Source organism: Panthera onca, chromosome F1 (assembly GCF_046562875.1).
Source record: "Panthera onca isolate mPanOnc1 chromosome F1, mPanOnc1 haplotype 2, whole genome shotgun sequence".
Classification (NCBI taxonomy): domain Eukaryota; kingdom Metazoa; phylum Chordata; class Mammalia; order Carnivora; family Felidae; genus Panthera; species Panthera onca.
Window position 1 is genome coordinate 70,334,622 of NC_138355.1, and position 22,828 is coordinate 70,357,449.

The following is a 22,828-nucleotide window of genomic DNA, read 5'->3' on the forward strand; positions in this document are numbered from 1 at the left end:
TTTCTGGGTTCTCTCTTCTGTTCCATTGATCTGAGTGTCTGTTTTTGTGCCGGTACCATACTGTCTTGATGATGACAGCTTTGTAGTACAGTTTGAAGTCTGGGGTTGTGACGCCTCCTGCTTTGGTTTTCTTTTTCAAGATTGCTTTGGCTATTCGGGGTCTTTTCTGGTTGGAATCAGGCAGATTTTGTTCTTGTTGTTTCTTTTTGACTTTTTAGTGAAGAGTGACCCGAATATTCATATTGGTTGTGTTGTGGAAGACTCACACTTTAAAAAAAAAAAACCTAATTACAGACAACCTGCAGAGCACATCTTTCATTCTTTCCCTGTCTTCTGAGAACAACTACCATAAGATTTATGTGTTGAGGAGTAATGCTTTAAGATAAATAATGTGTAGCTTTAACGGAAATAGACCGAATAAATATTTGTGTAGATAAGGCTAGGAATAAGTCAGGATAAACGAATGAAAGAGAATAAGTCTTTGAATATACCTTATTTTTTTTTGAGAGAGAGAGAGAGAGAGAGAGCGCGCGCACACGCATGGTTGCTTGAGAGCTGGGGAGAGGGGCAGAGGGAGACGGGGAGAGAGAATCCCAGGCAGGTCCCATGCCCAGTCTGGAGCCTGATGCGGGGCTCCGCCTCTCAATCCTGAGATCATGACCTGAGCCGAAACCAAGAGTCGGGCGCTTAACCAACTAAGCTACCCATTCGCCCCTCATTGAATATACCTTATGAAGCTGTTAAAATTATATTATACGTTACTTGGCAAATTTTATTGAGTACTTTCCTTCTAGGACGCATTGTACTAGGATCCTGAAAGGGAAAGGAGCATGATCGTTTTGCCAGATTGAGATACCGCTGAATGGTGCCTGGTCCATAGATGCGCAGGGCACCCCAGGTGAACGAAGTTGGATGAACTCAGATGCGCCATCAAAGTGGCATGAATACTGGCTTTAGAAGAGGGACAGAGAATTCCCATTTAGGACGATCAGAGGCAGCTCTGTGAAGGAGGTGGTAATTGAGATGGACCTTTGAAGGATGTTTGCCAGTCGTGCCAGTTAGGGTGAGGAAGGGGCGAGCGAGGGGATAGGTAACGTTATGGGTTAGGGGTCTTGTAGGACACGTCCTCCTGGGAGTCTTCTGCTCTCTGCTTGTGATAATACACGCCTGGTGGACAGAAATCAAACATTGTATAAAGAAAACTTTGAGGGGCGCCTGGGTGGCTCAGTCGGTTAAGTGTCCGACTTCGGCTCAGGTCAAGATCTCGCGGTCTGTGAGTTCGAGCCCCACTTCGGGCTCTGTGCTGACTGCTCAGAGCCTGGAGCCTGTTTCAGATTCTGTATCTCCCTCTCTCTCTGGCCCTCCCCCGTTCATGCTCTGTCTCTCTCTGTCTCAAAAATAAATAAACATTAAAAAAAAAAAATTAAAAAAAAAAAAAAGAAAACTGAGGGATGCCTGGGTGGCTCAGTCTGTCAGTGCAGAGCCTGCTTGGAAATCTCTCTCTCTCCCCCTCTCTCTTTCTCTCTGCCCTTCCCCTCCTCAAAATAAATAAATAAACTTCAAAAAAAAAAAGAAAACTATGAAAGCCCCTCTCCATGATGACGGTTCATGATTCATAGGGATCATGGATTTTTTTCATTGAATATTATTTCGGGATTTATAAATCTCTTGGTGTTCATTTATTGATACAACCTTTTCCTACCAACCTATCCCAAGTTCCGTGATACCGAGGCTCAGAATCTCTGCAGAAAGCCATGACCAGGGACAAATACAGTCCTTTCCATTTCACAGAAATCTCAAAATTTCATTGCATTGCCCAGTTTTAGTCCTTCTAGGGCTCGAGGCCAGCTCAGTGTTCTAGGAACGTGTCCCACTGAAGGAGGTGTCAAGGACAGAAGGTGTTAGGTGGGTAGGACTCTTCCCTAACAAGCCCTGCTGCCCGTTCCCTAGGCCAGAGTTAAGGCCGAATGCTGACCATAGCAGGACCTCGTGGCTTTCTCTGTGCTGGCAGCTTTGGTGCCCTGATTTTCCCTGGTTTCCATCGTCGTGGCTATAAGAGCCGAGCTGGTGGCTGTTGTGGAGGAAAGGCCGGAATCTCAGGTGTCAGGAGTTTGGGGTCCAAGGTCGTGCTGCTCATGGCATCATCTCTAGAACTGGAGTCAGAGTCAAGGAATGGAAGGGTGTGCGTGCTGGGTTGTGTTAAAGATACAGATTCCAGGGCCTCCCCTCTTACTGACTGAATCAGAATCTCCAATGGGTGTGGGGCGCCTGGGTGGCGCAGTCGGTTAAGCGTCCGACTTCAGCCAGGTCACGATCTCGCGGTCCGTGAGTTCGAGCCCCGCGTCGGGCTCTGGGCTGACAGCTCAGAGCCTGGAGCCTCTTTCCGATTCTGTGTCTCCTTCTCTCTCTGCCCCTCCCCCGTTCATGCTCTGTCTCTCTCTGTCCCAAAAATAAATAAAAAAAGTTGAAAAAAAAAAAAATTAAAAAAAAAAAAAAAAAAGAATCTCCAATGGGTGTGGTCTAGGGATCTAATTCTCACGCACCCTAAAGATTGGAGACTGCTGATCTGGGAGAAGTAAGCGTCTATGGTAAGGGTGGATTGAGAAAATGGAATAATGGGTTAGTGGGGAGGGTGGAGAGCCTCTTTCTTTAAATCTCAGTATTTTTCGTCATTGTTTATGTATTAGGACGGATTAAAAAAGAGAACACGAAGCCAGTGAGTAGGGAAGGTGTGGACCCCCCTGTCCACCAGCTGAATTACCGAGTGCTGACGAATAGGAAATGATGCTGCATACAGACCCCAGTCCCTAACTTTAGCCAGATGCTGGTCTGTTTTTGTAGCATGACGTGGCTATTTTTACATGCTCCTTGTGCCATCTGATCTGCGTAGTAGTAAAACTGAGTCTCATTTGCCAAAAAACAATTAAGAGGCAGCACTGGAGGCGAACAACAGACTGAGATCAGCTGGGTGGATGCCGGGGTTGATCAGCCAGAAGAGTAAGCGGGCAGAGGCCACAGCCGGGGAACTAAAAGCTGAGAACTCAGAAGAAACCTTCGTGCATGACTTCTCAACGTGTTTGCCAAATGGGTGCTCGGAGAGTATTGGCTGGCCCATCGGTGTGGTGTGTCTGGTGCGGCTCTCCCATCCCATGAGGGGGCTCGAACCTGCCTGCGCTGCCTGCCCATCGTAGCCCTTCCCACAGGACTTCCCCCCCTTGGGCGTGTTTGTTGGGAGATGTACTCGGAGAGTTCCGGAAAGTTTGGGAAGACGGGATTCCCTGTGTGAGGATTTGAAGAATTTTTTACTGGGGACGTAAACGCACACATCGATGAAGAGACTTCACGTTTAAGTAGTTATGTCGTGGACGATGGAAATTAATATAACCTGACTGTAAATGTGGAGTAAAAAATACCAGCTTAGATTATGGTTGATCAGAACAGATTTTCCCATGAGAAGGAATCAAAAACGTGTATATTTTTTTGTTTTTAGTGGAAGGCACTCATTTTTTACAAAAAGTGACTATTATGGAGGGATGGAGGGGGACAAAGTGGAAAAGAAGAGTTCTGTTCTTCACTCGTGTTCTGTGTGTGAGGACTGGCATGCCCTCCCCTTGGCTGCTTCCTGGTGGAAGGAGTCCGAGTTCCGCGTCTGAAACTCGCTTCCTTCACAGAGGCCTTCAGTTCAGACGTTTCCCACTGCACACGCGCACTTGGCTCTGCCTGCGTGGGGGGCGGGGGGGGGGGCGGCGGCAGGGATTCGGTTATTCCCCTTTGGCAGACTCTGTTTGTTTTCCGTCTTCTTAATTCAGTTCCTTGGTGGCACCAGCCACGTTTCAAGTTCTCGGGTGCCTCCTGTTGCCGGGAGCTGCCGTTACCGCGCTGTGCGCACTAGGACGTTTCCTCTGTCGCCGAATGTTCTGCCAGACGGCACTTATCTAACGTCCTGGAAAAAATACCACCTTCGTGTGACGATTCTGTAATCCAGTGACTCTTCACAGGTTTTATTTAGCGATCGTGGCATCAGCATCGGAGAAAGTTATGTTGGAGAGAAACACCAGGATTCCTCCTATGCCCTCACATCACAAAATGTGTACTATTTTTGTATATTTTTAGTTCTTTTTCTTCAATGTTTAGTTATTTTTGAGAGAGAGACAGAGCTCGAGAGGGAGAGGGGCAGAGAGACAGGGAAAGACAGAATTGGAAGCAGGCTTCAGGCTCCGAGCTGCCACCACAGAGCCCGACGTGGGGCTCGAACTCATAAACCGCGAGATCGTGACCTGAGCCGAAGTCGGACACTTAACTGGCCACCCAGGTGCCCCCCAAATTTTTTTTTTAATTTTTACTGTTTATTTTATTTTTTGAGAGAGAGACAGGGTGCAAGTGGGGGAGGAGCAGAGAGGGGGGAGACACATAGAATTTGAAGCAGGCTCCAGGCTCCGAGCTGTCAGTGCAGAGCCCGACGCGAGGCTCAAACTCACGAACTGTGAGATCATGACCTGAGCCAAAGTCGGATGCTCAACCAACTGAGCCACCCAGGTGCCCCTATTTTTAGTTATTTTGAGTCTTATTGTAGGGGCATACTTTTTCATACTAAGGATTATTACATGTGTGTTATATTTTGTCATATGTGAACATTTATGAGGCGGTTACGTGTTTACATTTTGTACATGTACACTATTTTCTGCTAAGGCATCATAACTGTAGTCACTCCTTAATCACTGGGCATCAAAGTCATGTTTTTATCACTCTCTGTGCTTTTTTGTTTTTGGAGAGAGAGAGCATGATCAGGGGAGGGGCAGAGAGAGAGGGAGACACAGAATCTGAAGCAGGCTCTAGGCTCCCAGCTGTCAGCACAGAGCCCGACACAGGGTTCAAACCCACGAACTTTGAGATCATGACCTGAGCCAAAGTCAGATGCTTAACTGACTGAGCCACCCAGGCACCCCTGTTATGATGTTTTTAAAGTTTATTTATTTATTTTTGAGAGAGAGTGCAAGTGAGGGAGGGGGGGAGAGAGAGAGAATCCTAAGCAGGCTCCATACTGTCAGCATGGAGCCCGACACGGGGCTCGAACTCTCGAACCGTGAGATTATGACCTGAGCCGAAGTCAGACGCTTAATGGGCTGAGCCCCACAGGTGCCCCATCCATGGTTTTGTGTAAGTAGTTTTACGAAAGTGTTATTTTGAGTTGCACTACTCAAAGTATGGTTGCTGAGATAAATTACATGTTTAGTTTTCTGGCTTTTGCTACAGTTTTGGCAGATTGAAGTCTTTTTCAAAGGAAGGAAAGAACTTGGCTTTTTGGAGAGAGTAGGTGAGATGTGTCAGCTGTGGGAAATGAGCTATGCAATTCATTGGGGGAGAAAAAGAAGTTATTTAAAAACTTAATAAGTGTGCTTTATTGGAATAGATTCTGGCAATGCTGAAAATCTTAAATTTTCACTAGAGATGGGAGTTCAGAGTGGAAACTAAGTGTTTGCGATAATTTTGTTTCCTAGATGAGGCCGATGATGATGACGATCCAGAATATAACTTCTTGGAAGATCTTGATGAACCAGACACAGAGGATTTCCGCACTGACCGGGCAGTGAGAATCACCAGTGAGTCTGCGTTTACTATGAACCGGCTTTGGACTGCTCCGCATCTACTTTTGTTTCCTTTGTAGATTTTTGAGGGTGATGTTTGCAACCCATCTGAGTGAAGACGTTTAAGCTTACTCTTCCCATTTATTTCTGTAACTCTTTAAATTTACATATATATATCTGGAAGCCTATGAGTCATTCGTTTATACATCTCATAGTCGCGCACTGCGGCCAACATCTGGCAGAGAGCGTTCCTAGGATGCCACAGTGAATAAGGAATGGCCTCTGCCCTGTAAGACATCAGCTCAGTAGTGGATGCAAACAGAAAAAGTTACAATACAAAATGACAAGTGCTATAATAGGTTGTATACAAGGTTACTAGTGGCCTAGAGAGGGTATAATCTCCTAGTGGACGGTGTGCAGTAGGGTGGGTGGGCTGGGGAAGAACCCACATGATGAGAAGTTTCATCTCAGTTTTGAAGGAAGAGTAAGAAGTTTTGGGTGAGAGGTGCCTAGCATGTGACTCTTGATCTTAGGGTTGTAAGTTCAAGCCCCGCATGGGGTGTAGAGATTGCTTAAAAATAAAATCTTATAAAAAAGATTTGGGGTGAATGGGGACCGATGGATGTTGCAAATAGGCAGAAGAGTGTTCACAAACCACAGGATTGTGAAGCAACAGAACTGCATTTGGAAACTAGTAAGGAGTTTGGTGTGGAAGGTGAGCAGTGTTCAGATCCTGGAGAACCTTGAATTTGCGTTTTAATCTGTTCAAAAGGAGAGCTCAGAGTTTTAGACAAGAAACTAATAGGAACTGATTGGGATTTTAGAAATACTACTTTGGGAGCGCCTGGGTGGTTCAGTGAGTATCTGACTCTTGATTTCAGGTCAGGTCATAATGTCAGTGTTGTGAGATCAAGCCCCCCATCGGGCTCTGCACTGAGTGTGGAGCCTGCTTAAGATTCTCTCCGCTCCTCTCCCCTGCTCGCTCACTCTCTGTCCTTTAAAAACAAAAAAAGAGGGGCACCTGGGTGGCTCAGTCAGTTGGATGTCTGACTTCGGCTCAGGTCATGATCTCACAGTTTGTGGGTTCGTGCTCCGCGTCAGGCTCTGTGCTGACAGCTCAGAGCCTGGAGCCTGTTTCAGATTTTGTGTCTCCCTCTCTCTCTACCCCTCCCCTGTTCATGCTCTGTCTCTGTCTCAAAAATAAACGTTGAAAAAAAAAAATTAAAAAAAAAACCAACCAAAAATAAAAACAAAAAAAGAAAAATACTTTTTTTTTTAAAACGTTTATTTATAGGGGCGCCTGGGTGGCTCAGTCGGTTAAGCGTCCGACTTCAGCTCAGGTCACGATCTTGCGGTCCGTGAGTTCGAGCCCCGCGTCGGGCTCTGGGCTGATGGCTCAGAGCCTGGAGCCTGCTTCCGATTCTGTGTCTCCCTCTCTCTCTGCCCCTCCCCCGTTCATGCTTTGTCTCTCTCTGTCTCAAAAATAAATAAACGTTAAAAAAAAAAAAATTAAAACGTTTATTTATTATTGAAAGACAGAGAGAATTAGAGCGTGAGCAGGGGAGGGGCAGAGGGAGAGGCAGACACGGAATCCAAAGCAGGCTCCAGGCTCCGAGCTGTCAGCACAGAGCCCGACGCAGGGCTCGAACTCACAAACTGCAAGATCATGACCTGAGCTGAAGTTGGATGCTTAACTGACTGAGCCACCCAGGCGCTCTGAAAAATACTACTTTGATTTAACACCAATTTAATGTATTAATTTGGTGGGTAAAGAGAGAAAGATTAGAGGCACGAAGAACAGTTAAATGACTTGGCTGGAGACGTTTGTTTAAAAATTATTTCGTTGGCTATGTTAGCGATGATAGAAAACATATATTTCAGGAAGTATTGACTTTTATTTACTTATTTACTTAGAGAAAGAGAGATAGAGCACGAGTGGGGGAGAGGCAGAGAGAGAGAGAGAGAGAGAGAGGGAGGGAGAGGATCCCAAGCAGGCCCCTTGCTCAGCGAGGAACCTGATGTAGGGCTCAATCCCATGACCCTGGGATTATGACCTGAGCCAAAATGGAGAGTCAGGTGCTCCCCCAACTGAGCCAGTCAGGGCCCCCAAGCTTTCTATTCTTGATCTCAGCTCAGGTCTTGATCTCAGGTTTGTGAGTTCAAGTCCTACGTTGGGCTCTGTGCTGGGCGTGAAGCCTGCTTAAAACATAAAAAAATTTTTAAAATGTGGAATGCCGTTTCTTTTAGGAAGATCTTCCCTTATTTGGTATGTTAGGAAAAGGTTAGAGGAAGAATCGAAAGGATTCAAAGTGTAGACTGAAAAGGCTTGAGGACTTAGGCTTTGAGAAAGCTGGAGGGGAGTCGAGGAAACTATGAGAAAAACCAAGAATGTCTAGTGTCAGAAACCAAGGGATGAGTTGTTCCAGGAACCACTGGCCCACGTATCTGGTGAGGAGACATCTCTGCTGGGTGCTGGGCAGATCTTCCAGCGTGGCTCCCGGCCTGGCGCATGCTTGTCTTCCCTTTTCATCTGTCACTTTCTTCCGTTTCCAGACCATTTCTCAGGAAGACCTTCCCAGTTAGGACTGTTCTTGCTTTGCGATTCCCCCGACTTTATGTGTCCTTAGTGACCACCTCATGGTTGCCCAGGTCCTAACCATCTTACCCCAGGCCTGTAGCTTCTTTGGGAGTGTCTCCTGTTTGCAGTCATGGGTTTTGCCAGCCAAGTAGTGAACATCTCTGGGATGCCTAGATGAAGGGCCGTCCTCTCTTGTTGTAGGGTTGTGACCATAAGTAAAAACTGAGGTAGAATTCCGGTTTTATTCCTACCCTGTATCCTCTTATGTATGATCCGTATAAGAGGATGTGTCCTTACACGGATGACAAACATTTAAAAACTAAGTGTAGAATCACAGAGTTTGGAAAGCTTCACGTGGTCATGTATTTTCCTCCCACTTGAGGGTGTGTTTGTAGCTCCTGTGATGTGGCCTTTTCATCTGTGGGTGACCCAGTGCCAGGGAGCTTCTCAGTGGTGAGGGTGGCGCGTCCCAGTGCTGAGCGCTGAGCGCCTCCTAACATTTTCCTTCCAGAACCTGGGTGTGCCCTTGTACTTCTGTTTGCCCCAAGTGTGCATAGTAAGAGTTGTTCCTTTCCCTCCGTTTTTTCTTTGCTGTGTCAAACGTACTGTTTCTTCAGTTCTCCAAACGTAGTTGCCCTAGTCAGCTTCCTCTGCGTTCTGGCCTTTATTTCTTTAAAAAAAATTTTTTTTAATGTTTATTTATTTTTGAGAGAGAGAGACAGAGCGTGAGCGGGGGCGGGGCAGAGAGAGAGGGAGACACCGAATCCGAAGCAGGCTCCAGGTTCCGAGCTGTCAAGCACAGGGCCCAACACGGGGCTCAAACTCATGGACCGTGAGATCATGACCTGAGCTGAAGTCGGCCGCTCAACCAGCTGAGCCACCCACATGCCCCATGGCCTTTATTTCTTATAAACTTCTCTCCCATTGCATTTTCTTATGGAACTTCTAAAAAATACGTAGAAAAGTTGAAAGAATTGTACATTGAACATCCACATACCCACCACCTAGGTTCTGTAATTCACTTTTAATCTATCTGTTTTATCCTAAGCAGCTGCATCCGGTTCTCTTTCCATCTGTCAATCCATGTGGGTTATTCTCATGCTGATTTCAAAGTGGGCTGGAGACACCAGCATTCTTCACTCTGAAACATTTCAGCATGCGTATCATTAATTAGAGTTCAGTATTTATCTACAGTTTTTTTTAAGTTTATTTATTTTGAGAGAGCGAGAGAGAGAGAATCCCAAATAGGCTGTGTACTGTCAGCACAGAGCCTGACCGCGGTTCTTGATCTCACGACTGTGGGATCATGACCTGAGCCGAAATCAAGAGTTGGACGCTTAACCAACTGAACCACCCAGGCGCCCCTCTACAATTTCTCTTTTTAGGTAAATTTATACACAATGTATTACACAAAATTTTCGTGTAGCGTTCAGTGAGTCTTGACATGCTTCCACGTGTGTAATAATCCCCTGTGGGAATATGGAACTGTCACCCCAGGGGGCTCCCTCATGCCCCTTCCGACCCAGCCTCCCCGAAGCACTTGCTGTTCTGATTTTTTTCAGTAACAGGTTAGATTTGCCTGTTTCAGAAGTTCATGAATATGCGCTGTTGTGTAGAGCTTCTTTCTTTCACTCAGCATACGGTTTTTGAGATTCATCTGTTTGCAAGTATCACTGCTTTTTTCCTTCCATCGCTGTGCAGGATTCTGTTGTATAAATACACCTCTTTGGTCATCTGTTTTTTTATCTGTTCCCAGATGTTAATGGACACTTGGGTTTTTCTGAGTTTTTGCTTTGTTGAATGAAGTGCTCTGAACTTTCTTGTTTCAAGACAGATGATTCCTTTGTCTTGGGTCAGCTGTCCAGGAGATGAATCCCTGGTCATAGGGTAGATGTGTGCTTAGTTCTAGCACACCTAGAACTAGATTATCAGACCTTTTGTCAAAGTGGATTTCATTGTCCTTCTCATGGATTTGCATGGCTCTTTCTGCCATCTCCGAGGGGCTCTTACAGAGATGGTCACAGACCTGCCTCAGTCCCCTGGACCCGGCCTGTGACTCTGCACTCATTCAGTGACAGGCTTGCCTTCTGGGATAGTCGCATGGTTTTGGAGTGGCTGTGTCATATTAAACTTGAGGTCAACCAAAATATTCACATCTTTTTCAGATTGTTTTGAGCCATTTCACCTTTTCATCCATTTAAGAAACTGATTTTTGGGGTGCCTAGGTGGCTCAGTCGGTTAAGCGTCCGACTTTGGCTCAGGTCATGATCTTGCGGTCGGTGAGTTTGAGGCCCGCGTCTGGCTCTGTGCTGTCAGCACAGGGTCTGGAGCCTGCTTTGGGTTCTGTGTCTCCCTCTCTCTCTGCCCCTCCCCTGCTTGCGCTCTGTCTCTGTCTCTTAAAAATAAGTAAACATTTAAAAAAAATTAAAAAACACCCTGATTTCAAAGAATCCTAAATGTAAGACTTTAAAGTTGTTAAGTTTCACCTGATTAATTTGACAACACATGGGGTTTTAAGTCTGTCATCAGTTGGTCTAGCAGTCCCTTCCAGCTTTATATGATTTACAGATGTGATAAGTGTGTTTTTTGGGCCTTCTGGGTCATTGATGCAGTTGCTTGATGGTTTAGGTTCTGTCTTGACTGCACTCAGTAGGCCAGGACAGGACTGGATTTACGTTACGGGAAGGTCATCTAGCTTATGTTCCTGTATGTCTTCCCAGCAGAACTTTCCGAAGGGTCCGTTCGTTCTGTCATGTGTCCCCAAGCATTTGGAACAGGGACTGAGCATAGCTGGTATTCAGGACACGTTTTTGAATGAATGAATGAATGATAGCCATGACGATTTTATCAAATGTCTTGCTGAAAACAAGACATACTGTCTTCTTGGAATTCCCTCTAATTGGAAAACAAAACTAACTTGAGCCAACAACTCTGTGTGGCTTTTTTCCAGAGAAGGAAGTGAATGAACTCATGGAAGAGCTGTTTGAAACTGTGAGTACATGGTCCTTGAGTGGGGACTCGGGGTGGTGGATGTGGACTCACCAGCGAGCTCTGTCCTTTGGTCCCGGGGCTCTCCGTCCAGGAGGGTGGTTTGACCAAGCCAGTGCAGGGCCCTCGGGAGAGAGTATGGTGGGAGGAGAGTTTCGCTAACTAATAAACTTTGAGTACCCGTATATGGGTTCTTCCTAGTAAGATCCCCCCTGCAGACTTTGGGTGGCCTCCCCAACTGTCATTCATCATCCTCAAAGATTGCAGATTAGTTTTGGGATATTCTGGGCACAGATAGTTAGCCTTTCTCATAAACCCGTCTCTTAAAAGATACTGCTCTGTCTTCACCACTGCAAGTGGTCGATTGAGACACTTTGTTCCTGACCTAACGGTCAGCCGTGTGCACGATCGTGGGCGCTCTGAAGTGAGGACCTGTGAGGAAGCTCCTGCCTGCAGTCCTCCCTCCCCTCCCGCCGCTGGGTGACACGCACACGCCCATCCCCTCTGCCCGCAGTTCCAGGACGAGATGGGACTGTCCAACGTGGAGGATGACGGCCCAGAGGAGGAGGAGCGCGTGGCCGAGCCCCGGCCTAGCTTCAACACCCCTCAAGCCCTGCGGTAGGCTAGCCAGAGACGTTGAGGCGCAGAGGGGAGAAAAGCGTGTTTTCAGACGCTCGGGTTCCCGGTTTCCCGTTGCTAACTCCCCGCTGTCACTGATGGAAGGAGGGTCTCCCGTGAATCAGTCTCCTTGCTATGGGGCAGCACAGCCACAGACCAGGCTGCGTCTGTTTGGGAAGGGAGAGAAAACAGTAGCTGGCGTCCGTAGCAGCCTCTCCAGGTGAGTGGTGCTGGAGCGGTGCGAGGACTCGGCGGCCAGCCACAGAAACCACCCCCGGCCATACTAGCCTTGTGTCCCTTTTGTTCTCCTCATTGGCCGTTGACGTTGCGTCAGCGTTAGTGACGGTCTGTGGCTGCGGCGGTAGGCGAGCAGCCCGCGAACCAGCTGCAGTCACGCCCGGGGCTTGGAGTCGCACTGCCCCTCCACCCCCACGTGTGACGGGTCTGCACGGTCCATCTGGGCCGTAGTGTGTTGTCCGTTCTTTCTGCGTAGCAGCACACGTGGTCAGGCGACTGGCCGGCGGTCAGGGTGTGCTCCGTGCGTGGGTGGTGCCGTGTGTGAGCTTAGCAGCGTGACCTGATCGGAGAGCTTGGGAGCCATCGGAAAGCTAGGCCTTCAGGGAACGGGCAATTTAGCACAGGAAACAAGGTCTGCTGACCGTTCCATAAAAGCCCGAAAATACACGCCATTTTAATAAATAACCATAATATAATTACAACACAGTCTCGGGATAGCCTCCCCCTCCCTTTTTTGTTTTTAACCTTTATTGAGGTATAATTTTCTTTACTGTTTCTTTTTGAGAGAGTGTGAGTGGGGGATGGACAGAGAGAGGGGAGACAGAGAGTCGGGAAGTGGGCTCCATGCTGTCATCAGAGAGCCCGATGTTGGGGCTCGAACTCATGAACCATGAGATCATGGCCTGAGCCAAAGTTGGACGCTCAACCCTCTGATGAGCCCCCCGGGCGCCCTCTTATTCAGCTATAATTGACAAAATTGTAAGATACTGAAAGTGTGGGACGTGGTGATATGATAAAAGTTTACATTGTGTAAGATCCTCCCCCCCCCCCCCCCCCAATCGAGTTAGGGAACGCTGTATCATCTCACCTGTTTACTTTTTGGGGGGGAAAACATTTTCGAGATTTCTAAGAGTCTTTCTTTGACCCACTTACTGAGTTCATAATGCAGTTGATTTGTGAACATGCTTTGGTCGCAGGGAAAGTGAGCCGTCGGTGTCCCCCTTGTCAGCCACCTGAGCAATACTTTGTAAAACCAGCTGCGGGCTGTTTGTGCTTCATCCACATTTCTCCTGCTTCTGCTCCTCTGTTGTTCTGCCAGGAGCACAGACAATGGAGTTTTCAGATCTCAGGAAACATTGTACCCAGGGCTGTGCCATGACTTTAGGTTTTTAGCCTGTGCCTGCTAAAAACTGTGAAAGGAAACATAGTGTTTATCTCCAGAGGCTACAGAAAAGTTATCATGTAGCTGTTGTTACTCTTGTTGCCACCTAGAGATTTCATACTTGCTGGAGCTGGTTGTGTCCTGACTGCACGGAACCCTGGTCCTGCCTTAATCCTGGAGCGTGGGGGCTCTGCCTCAGAACCAGCCTGGGAGCTAGGCACGTGGGTGCTTCAGCCCTGGATGGCTGCTCTCAGGAGGCGGGGGCCGGTCCCGCAGCCGAGAGGAGGGATTTGGGCTAGAAGGGGAGGTGCTCACGGGCAGGCAGGGCGATACTTGAACCAGCTTCTCACTGTGTTTCCCAGCTGTCCTGTGGTTTAGTGGATCCCTTCACACTAGGTCTTGGTCAGAAAGGAAGGCAGGGCAGCCTAGATGGATGGGAGCGGCAGGAGGGCAGAAGCCGGACCTGGGGTGTGGTCATGGGTGAGTGAGGGAACAGATGCTGGGTTTGGAGAAGATTCCGTGTCACCGTTAGGGACACGTCCCAGGTTAATTGTGGATGTCAGGAGGCCCCAAGGATGAGGGGCTCCTCCCGCTGGCTCCCGGACTCCTTTGTTATCCAGACATTTCTCTGTTCCTTGATTTTTGTCTAACTTCTCCTTCATTTGTGTATTATGCAGAGGACTAATCGTGGAAGAATGAGGGGGCAGTGCAGTTCGGGACCATCTTATTTGAATTTTTGCTAACAGCTTATGCTAACAGACTTGGATAGACTGGGAGTTTGTTGGCTGATGCGGGATGTGGGAGTCGGCAGAGGGTGGAAGTTACGCAGACTCTTAGCCCGCCGTCGTCGGGGGGACTTGGACGTGCTGGGGACCTAGGGAATGTTCACGTGCGGTCACCTCCCTGTCGGGGATAGGTTTGAGGAACCACTGGCCAACTTGCTAAATGAGCAGCACCGCACAGTGAAGGAGCAGCTTGAACAGCTGAAGGTGAAGAAGTCTTCGGGCAGACAGCAGCAGGAGGTCGAGAGGGCGAAGCCCCAGAACGAGAAGGTCCACCAGACGCTGACTCTAGACCCGGCGCAGAGGCGGCGGCTTCAGCAGCAGATGCAGCAGGTAAGGCCCCTCGGCGAGGCCGGCGCCGGGTCGTCCGCGGCCCGCCACCGAAGCGGTGGTCTGAATCTCCGGAGCCGGTGGCTCGATGTGCCTTGGAATCAGAGGGCCGCGGCCTTCTCATCGCTTGGGCCCTCGGAAGGCACCGTGTTTGTGCCCGTGGGGCTCAGGCAAGAGCACTCGTGCATGTGGCCACCCTTGACGTTAGGATCACAGGTTTCTGTCTCTCCTAATCCGTTCTGAACTGAACAGCCTCACTTGCCGGGAGGAGTTTTTTCTTCTTTCTAACTTCAGTCCCTCTGGTTTGAGGCTGAGATTCCTCCGGCTCTGTCCTTTTGCTGGAGGAACATCTCTGAGAGACTCACGCCACGAGAAGGTGCCGTTCTCCTCGTCTCCGGAAAGCAGAGCATGTGGTCAAGTGGCAGACATCTTGGGAAAGCCTTCCGGGTCCCTGAAGTGACAACCTCGTAACGTGTTGCTGTGTTGTTTTCTTTCCCTCCTCAGCACGTGCAGCTCTTGACGCAGATTCACCTTCTCGCCTCCTCCAACCCCAACCTCACTTCGGAGGCCAGCACCACCAGGATATTTCTCGTAAGGCTCCACGTGTCCTTCCCTCTACGGACTTGGGGGTCGGTTAGCCTGGGAGGTCGCTTCGCAGAGACGCTCACCCGCCACCGTCTGTGTTTTTTCTTGTCTCCTGCACACGTTGGCAGCTACTCCTGTGGCTTCCTGCGTTTGCCAAGAGAGCATGAGGCTCTGACCCCCAGAAAGACCGGAGAGCCATCCAGTTTTCTTAGGATTGTTCTGTGACTTTTTTGTTGGGCTTTCTTCCTCATCTTTAGACTTACCATCACTTCTTAGGTCTTCCATACTTCTGTTCTTTTTACTGAATTCATTGTCAGTTCATCTGGCTCAATAGCTACGTGTATAGGATTAATTTCGGTTCTGACATTTGTAAGCATTTTGGAGGAAAGGGTTTTAATTTTGAATTGTCTAGGTGTTATTCAGAGAAACCAAAAGAAAAAGGTTTAAAAAGTAATTGTTCTCACTCTTGAGAACCTTAGTTCTAGCCGGGGAGCCAGACCGAGCATCCTGCAGGCTGAGTGGTGGAACGAGTGTCGGCCCCCCCCCGGATATCCGAGGGCTCAGCCACAGAGTGCTCTGGGTGGAGTAATTATAGTGATTGATTTTTTACCTGTGTTTACCCTCTAGCTGGAGGGCAGGTCTCCCCTCAGAGGCTGACAGGGGCTCCACTAGTGTTAGTCGTCTGGGACTGAGGTCTCCTTTGTGCCCTGTCTTCCCAGAAAGAGCTGGGAACCTTTGCTCAGAGCTCCGTCGCTCTCCGCCATCAGTTCAACCCGAGGTTTCAGACCTTGTTCCAGCCCTGTAACCTGCCGGGGGCAGTGCAGCTCGTGGAAGCCTTCAGCACACATGTCAGCGTCGACTGGAGTCCTCGGAAAACCGTCAAGAAGACTGGTACGGGACAGATCTGTTCACTTCTGCCTTTACTTGCCTTGACAAGTGGGAGTCTCATCCCATACCTGGCGTCCTAGCAGACGGGACGTTTATACCCACCGCCTAAGTTCTGGAAGGACGTGACAGTGCTTGGGCTTCCGTGAGGGCCGGGGCGGTGGGCAGGACGGTGCAGGGGGCAGAGATGGGCGCTCCGTGCTGAGAAGTGTCCCAGATAGATGTGAGGGTGGGAAGTACCACGCGCGAGGTCGGGACAGCCTGGGGTCTGGCAAAGATGAAAGTCAAGTGCTTAAGTTGGTTTGTGGTTAGGGTTTTACTCTCTTTTTCATTAGGAAACTTTTTTTCTTTCATGGTTGCAGTGGTGTCTCCATTTTGAATGAAATGTTGATTTGGGGATTAGGCACAAATCAGACGTGTTGAACATTTGCCTTGTTCGATATTCTGAAGATGGTGCTGGTTGCTTTCTACCTTGCATTGCTCAGTAGTTTGTGAGAAAATGCGTGCTCTTCCCTTGAGTGAAATGATTGCTTCTGATTTGTTTCCTGGTCTAGAAGATTAGTTGTGGTTTGCTCCGGGTGTGTTGGTCTTCGGATTTTCTTTTTAAATCCCTGACTTTTGCAGTGAAGTTGAATATAATTGAGTTTAAGTACACTGTGTCACACACAGGGATCTCAAACTAGTTTCTTAGCCCTGTGTTGGTAATGAAAACTTGCACACCGTGGTGATAAATGCCGCCTGTGGGGTCCCGTGGTTTCTTCCGGGGAGATGAAAACATCTGTGGAGGGAGAACCACGAATTCAGTCGTGTTTCCTCTCTCTGGAGAGGCAGACAGGCCTGGAGTTGAGAGGCTGAGGCAGCAGGACAGAACTGAGTGAGACGGAGGTGTCTCACTCCTCCTATGGCTTTCGTTCCCAACCCCAGGAGGACTCTGGGAGGACTTCATGAAAGTTAAGTAAGAATCAAATCAAATAAAATTTGGAATACCAGGTTTGTGAGGGAGATTGAAGAAGTTCACATCTTACCCTGGAAGAAAGCAAGCATTGTTGAAGGTCATTTATCTTCCAAGGATCTAAAGGGGGAGCGGAGGTAGCGACTTTGAGCACACAGTGAGCCGGGTGTTCTCGGTCATCAGTGTTGTAAGTGTCCCTGTTACTTAGGGGTTAGGGGTCCCACACGGGAAGGGTGAGAGGACTGGCTGGCAGGAGCTCACGGGGGACTCCCGGCAGGCATGTGTCAGGCCGAGGATGATGGCTGAAACCTTGGGCGAGGGAGGGCGGGAGGGCAGGCTTCCCTAGGGAGGGACGGCTCTAGATAAATGCGAGAATGCATTCGGAAGCTTTTGTGAAGCCCTCTTTTGTTCTAGAATTTCATTTACCACAGGATTTTGTTTTCTCACAGCAGATGAATTTCCCTGTTTGCCAAAGCAAGTGGCTTGGATCCTGGCCACGAGCAAGGTGTTCATGTATCCAGAGCTACTTCCAGTGTGTTCTCTGAAGGCAAAGAATCCCCAGGATAAGATTTTCTTCACGAAGGCCGAGGACAAGTAAGAGTTTACTGCGGGGGAACAGATGCACAGGGTGACCCGAGGAGAACTAGTTGTTTCTCTTGTGCTCAGGGGAGACAGGGCGTGTGTCATCAGACATGGGCACACAAGGCCAGAAGCAAAGCGGTCTCGCCGGGCCCACTGCTGTGCTGTGTCTGCAGCAGCAATGCCAGGGGGACTGCTCTTTTTGGGGAACAATGTGCAGTTTTGAAACATTTTCAGCTTGTGTTTTGTTTTTGAGTTATTGTAAAAACCAGTCTCATAGTACTGGTAGAAGAAATTTTTCAAAGGAAAAAAAATTTAAAAAAAATTTTTTTTAAAGTGTCTATTTTTGAGAGAGAGAGACAGAACGTGAGCAGGGGAGGGGCCGAGAGAGAGGGAGACACAGAATCCGAAGCAGGCTCCAGGCTCTAAGCTGTCAGCACAGAGCCCGACGTGGGGCTGGAACTCACGGACCGTGAGATCATGACCTGAGCCAAAGTCGGAAGCTCAACCGACTGAGCCACCCAGGCACCCTAATGTTTTATTTATTTTTGAGAGAGAGAGAGGGAGACACAGAATCCGAAGCAGGCTCCAGGCTCCGAGCTGTCAGCACAGAGCCCGATGCGGGGCTCGAACTCATGAACCGGAGATCATGACTTGAACTAAAGTGGGACACTTAACCGATGGAGCCACCCAGGCGCCCCAATGGCAAAAAATTTTTATCTGTTATTCTAACCACCCTAAGACAATGATTTTTCTTTTTTTCTTTCCTTTGTGGGTTTTTTTTTTGTTTTGTTTTGTTTTGTTTTTTTGTAAATTCTACTCCTGCTATAGGGCTTGAACTCACAGCCCTGAGATTGAGAGTCACATGCTCTATCCACCTAGCCAGCAGGTGCCTCCAGTGATTTTTCTTTTTGCGTTTTCCATATAATCTCTATTGGCAATTTAAGTATAATTTTGTTTTGTTTTTACCTAACGCCTTGAAATTGTTCTTCTGTACTGTCACATTGTCTTTACTTTTGTTTCTGTGTGTTGTCTTTTTTTTTTTTTTTTTTTAATTTTTTTTTTTTCAACGTTTTTTATTTATTTTTGGGACAGAGAGAGACACAGCATGAACGGGGGAGGGGCAGAGAGAGAGGGAGACACAGAATTGGAAACAGGCTCCAGGCTCCGGGCCATCAGCCCAGAGCCCGACGCGGGGCTCGAACTCACGGACCGCGAGATCGTGACCTGGCTGAAGTCGGACGCTTAACCGACTGCGCCACCCAGGCGCCCCTCTGTGTGTTGTCTTTTAAAGTGATATTTAATGGCCTTATGATAGTCCTTTTATTTGCCACTCTTATTTTTTCTCCTGTCTTGTTTTGCTGTTGTAGCGAGGCTTCCCCCAAGGATCTGTGTGCATAGAGCTTTTGAAAGTATTTTGAGTTTACTCCTTTGGGTAAATTGCCAAGCGTGAGGTTATTTGACGAAGGTCATGAACACTTCCACGGCTCTTGATTTGTGCCGCCCGCTGCCTTACGGCCTGTGGCGTACAGGTGCCGCAGTTGAGTGGGTCGTGTGGGGAGGCGGTTGGTGCTGAGTTTAACGTCACACAGCGCCCGTTGTTCATCTCATATTTGTTCCCTGAGCCCCATTCTCCTTCCTTTGCCTTCCTTTGAACTGAGCAGGTCTTAGAACCTACCAGCCCTCAGGAAAGGCCGACCACTCTGTGTCGACTCGCACAAGGATGAGGTGTGGGAACGGTGGGCCGTACCCCGCGGAGTTCTCTGGGGAGAACTGCCCAGCTGGTCAGCACTGCCCCTCTCTCAGTTTGTTGGCTTTAGGGCTAAAGCACTTTGAAGGGACCAAGTTTCCGAAGCTGCTGATGAGCAAGTACCTCCTCACCTGCAAGACCGCCCACCAGCTGACCGTGCGGATCAAGAACCTCAACATGAACCGCGCGCCCGACAACATCATCAAAGTGAGTGCCTGGCTCCTCCCGCCCCAGCTGGGGGCTCCCGGGCAGCCCTTCCTCCCCTTGAAGTCCCTCATCCTCCTCTTACGGGCATTTCTCCTAAAAATAAAAGCATCCCAACTCTTAAAATATTTCTTGACCTCACGCTTCCCTCTAGCCGCCTGTCTTCTTTGCCTCCAGCCTTCTTGAAAGGGTGAACGACATTCCACCGTATCCTTGTCCTTGGCTCTTTCTGTCAAAGTTAAAAGTACATACTTCGTGAAAGGTACATAAGAGCTTTGAAGAGTCGGGTAGCTCTGTGAGGCTGATCGTGAAAACCGGTATTTCTCTCTCCGCTTCCTGCTGCGGTTTTGAGGGGTGGCGTGTCTGCCTCCGTGTCCGGGTGGCTCGCGGGTCGTTGCCACCTCTTGACGTTTTGCCCTGAGGCGTCACTTAACTCAAGCGCGGCCAGGGCGGTGGAGACTCGGCCCTCCCCTCCTCCCCGGGCCACAGCCCCTTGTCACCACGTGGCATCTCCTGTTGTCTGTCTTTCCCACGAGACCACAGTGGGCTGGATCGTGTTCGGGGCTCACGTTAAAACGTGGTAGCGCATTGTGAACGCTCCTCACAGCTGAGCGGTGTGGTCCAGCCTGGTTGCTTGGCTTTTCCTGCGGGCATGTAGTGTTTTGTGGGGTCGTAGTTGCGTTTGGGGGAGTGGGTAGAGCTCGCTCTCGAGGGTGTGTGCTCGCCGGTCGGCACTGGAGTTTACCTCCGTGTTCCAGGTCTCCTCTGAGTGTGTTCACAGTGTGGATGTTCCGTCCCTGACGCCTCTGAGGCTGTTCCCTCTGGACAGGCTGCTCTCTCGCCTTGTTGCACAGTGGCTTCTTGGGCTTGCCCTCCCCATCATCCTGGGGCTTCCTTGTGCCTCTTACCTGTGTGCATCCTCCTAGTCCCCGAACCCACATCTGTTTCGTCTGCTTTATTCACCCTGTTTTAGTGGAGCACAGCCTCGTAGCAATCTGGGGAAGAATGCCAGAGAAACAGGTGTTTCCGTTTAGACTGTCCGTATTCACGGTATTCACGCTCCGCGGATTGGACCAGAGGCCGTGCCTGGTTTAGCTGCTGTGCTGTGTACTTGGTTTGTGTGTGTAACCGTTGTCACCGTGTGACATAAGGTCTGGCCATCGGGAGAACCTGGGGGAAAGCTACGTAAGACCTTTCTAGTTTTGCAACTTTCTATGCGTCTCTTATGCGTCTCTAATTGTTTAAAATAACACGTTGAAAAATATATCCCTTTTCTACTCACCACCTTTAGTAAGTCTGGAATTTGAGGTTGGAAATCATGTATTATTTATGTATGTATTTAATTTTGAGAGAGGGAGTGCGAGTGCACGAGCAGGGAAGAGCAGAGGGAGAGAATCCCAAGCAGGCTCCACACCCGGTGCAGTGCCCGACGCGGGGCTTCATCTCATGAACCGTGAGGTCGTGACCGGAGTCGAAATCAAGAACCAGACGCTTAACCGGCTGAGCCACCAGGTGCCCCAAAGTTGAAGATAATTGTTCTTAGGAAGTTTAAGGGCTGGGGTGCCTGGGTGGCTTAGTTGATTAAGCGTCCGGCTCTTCGAAGGACCTCGCTCCATTTTCTTCTAGTCGCTACTTCCGCCTCTTTAGAGATTTGATGCCATTTTGCCTCTTGAACCTGTGTGACACCTGCGCTTCCTGTCCCCCTACAGCATGTAGGCTTTTTCCTTTTCTCCATTGTTTTGGAATTTCATGGTAATATGAATGCCTAGTATGGGTCTGGTGTCATTAGCTCTGCGAGGACTGGGCGGCCCCCACCATGGGCCTGTCCGTGTCAGGTGCCCGGCCTCCCCGCGGTGGTCTCCTGCTGTCTTCTCTTTTTCCAACACTCGATCTTCTGTTGGCCTTTCTGGCATGTTACTTCAGCTTTTTCTTTTTCTTGTGACTTTTTCTTTCTCTTTGCTTTTCCTGTTAATATTTTAAATTTCCGATAGCATTTTTTTGTTCATTGAATAGTTTTTAATGGTGGATGGCAGAGGGTGTGTGGGAAGCAGGACAGGACGGAGGCTGGACCTGTCTCCGGCAGCCTCAGTCCAGCCGCTGCTGTTGGGCCGGGGGGAGGCCACCGTCTGGCTACACCGAATGGGGTGGGATTTGGGCGGCACCTGTCCTCTTCGTCACCCGGTTCTGCTTCCAGCTTTACCCCCACTTCTATGTGTTTTTCTCCAACATCTGTCTAGCTGGTCCTTAAAACTTCTTTCTGTGTGGGACCTGGCTCTTCCTTTCCCTGTGTCTCTACTCATCCATCCGCTCCATTAGCTTTGAAGACTGTGTTGCTTTTACCCTTTCTTCCATCTGCTCTCCATATAGGCTTTCACCTCACCACAGCTCCCTTCTGTTTTCATGGGTTTTTTTTTTTGTTTTTTTTTTTTAATTTATTTTTGAGACAGAGAGAGACAGAGCATGAACGGGGGAGGGGCAGAGAGAGAGGGAGACACAGAATCGGAAGCAGGCTCCAGGCTCTGAGCCATCAGCCCAGAGCCTGACGCGGGGCTCGAACTCACGGACCGCGAGATCGTGACCTGAGCTGAAGTCGGCCGCTTAACCAACTGAGCCACCCAGGCGCCCCATTTCATGGGGTTTTAAGAAGGAACAAAGCTGGGGTGCCTGGGTGGCTCAGTCGGTTAAGCGGCCGACTTCGGCTCAGGTCATGATCTCACAGCTTGTGGGTTCCAGCCCTGGGTCGGGCTCTGTGCTGACAGCTCAGAGCCCAGAGCTCAGAGCCTAGAGCCTGCTTCAGGTTCTGTGTCTCCCTCTCTTTCTGCCCCTCCTCCACTCATACTCTGTGTCCCTCTCTCTCAAAAATAAATCAACATTTAAAAAAAAAAAAAGAACAAAGCTAAATGGATGTGTTTAATCTGTTTTAACAGTAAGTTTCTCCTTTACCGTGTAACCGCTGCAAGTGTGGACGTCTTCCCTGCAAAACCTCAGTGCATTCCCTGCTAAAGATCCGGGGGCTGTGTTCCCGTTAGTGATCTGGGGGCTGCTCTCTGGCTCTCCTCTGGGTGGCTGTCCCGCCGACCCTGCAGCTTGCTCACTTCTGCAACCCCCTCTTGCTCTCACTGCGGCTGCTTCCCCAAGTCTGCCTGCCCCGCTCAAGTGTCCGTGTTCCACAGGGGCCTTGCAGCGTGTGGGCCCTTCCACATTCGTGCGTGTTGGCGCGATCTGTCTCCTCACGGTCCTCGGGTCTGTGTCTTCGGTCTGGACTTTTCTCCCAAGTGTCTGCGTCGCGTCTCCAACTGTTGCCAGGAAGTCTTCTTTCGGTTTCCTTGCTGACTTCTCAGTCTGAATCGTGTCCCTTTGCACCTTCCAGGTGTTGCCACCAACCTCCCCCACCAGCAGACCCCCCCTCCCCCCGCCACACCACTCGCCCCTGCTGTGATCTGCTCCTTCTGGTTGTTGTCTCAGCCCACGTTGCTGCGAGTTCTCCTTGACCCCTGCAGCATGATCACTTCTGCCTGCTGGTCTGTCACCAAGTCCTCTGTTGTCTTAACCCGCTTCCTACCCTGCTGCTCATTGGCTTAGTGCTGGCCTTG

At 49.3% G+C, this 22,828-nt stretch overlaps 1 protein-coding gene across 8 annotated transcripts in view; it reads left to right on the plus strand.

The window, feature by feature from the left end:
- The window catches only part of LOC132685877 (GON-4-like protein), a 75,619-nt gene that overhangs the window by 40,064 nt on the left and 12,727 nt on the right, over positions 1-22,828 (plus strand). For 6 of the 8 annotated variants that reach the window (XM_078441363.2, XM_078441364.2, XM_078441368.2 and 3 more), the window contains 8 exons: positions 5,499-5,600; positions 11,114-11,154; positions 11,666-11,769; positions 14,085-14,283; positions 14,785-14,871; positions 15,585-15,756; positions 17,152-17,296; positions 19,088-19,238. In XM_078441363.2, the coding sequence (XP_078297489.2) occupies positions 5,499-5,600; positions 11,114-11,154; positions 11,666-11,769; positions 14,085-14,283; positions 14,785-14,871; positions 15,585-15,756; positions 17,152-17,296; positions 19,088-19,238 (1,001 nt within the window). Of the gene's footprint in view, positions 1-5,498; positions 5,601-11,113; positions 11,155-11,665; positions 11,770-12,870; positions 13,649-14,084; positions 14,284-14,784; positions 14,872-15,584; positions 15,757-17,151; positions 17,297-19,087; positions 19,239-22,828 lie in introns of those variants that run through there. The other 2 variants (XM_078441366.2, XM_078441369.2) reach the window with 2 other exon arrangements.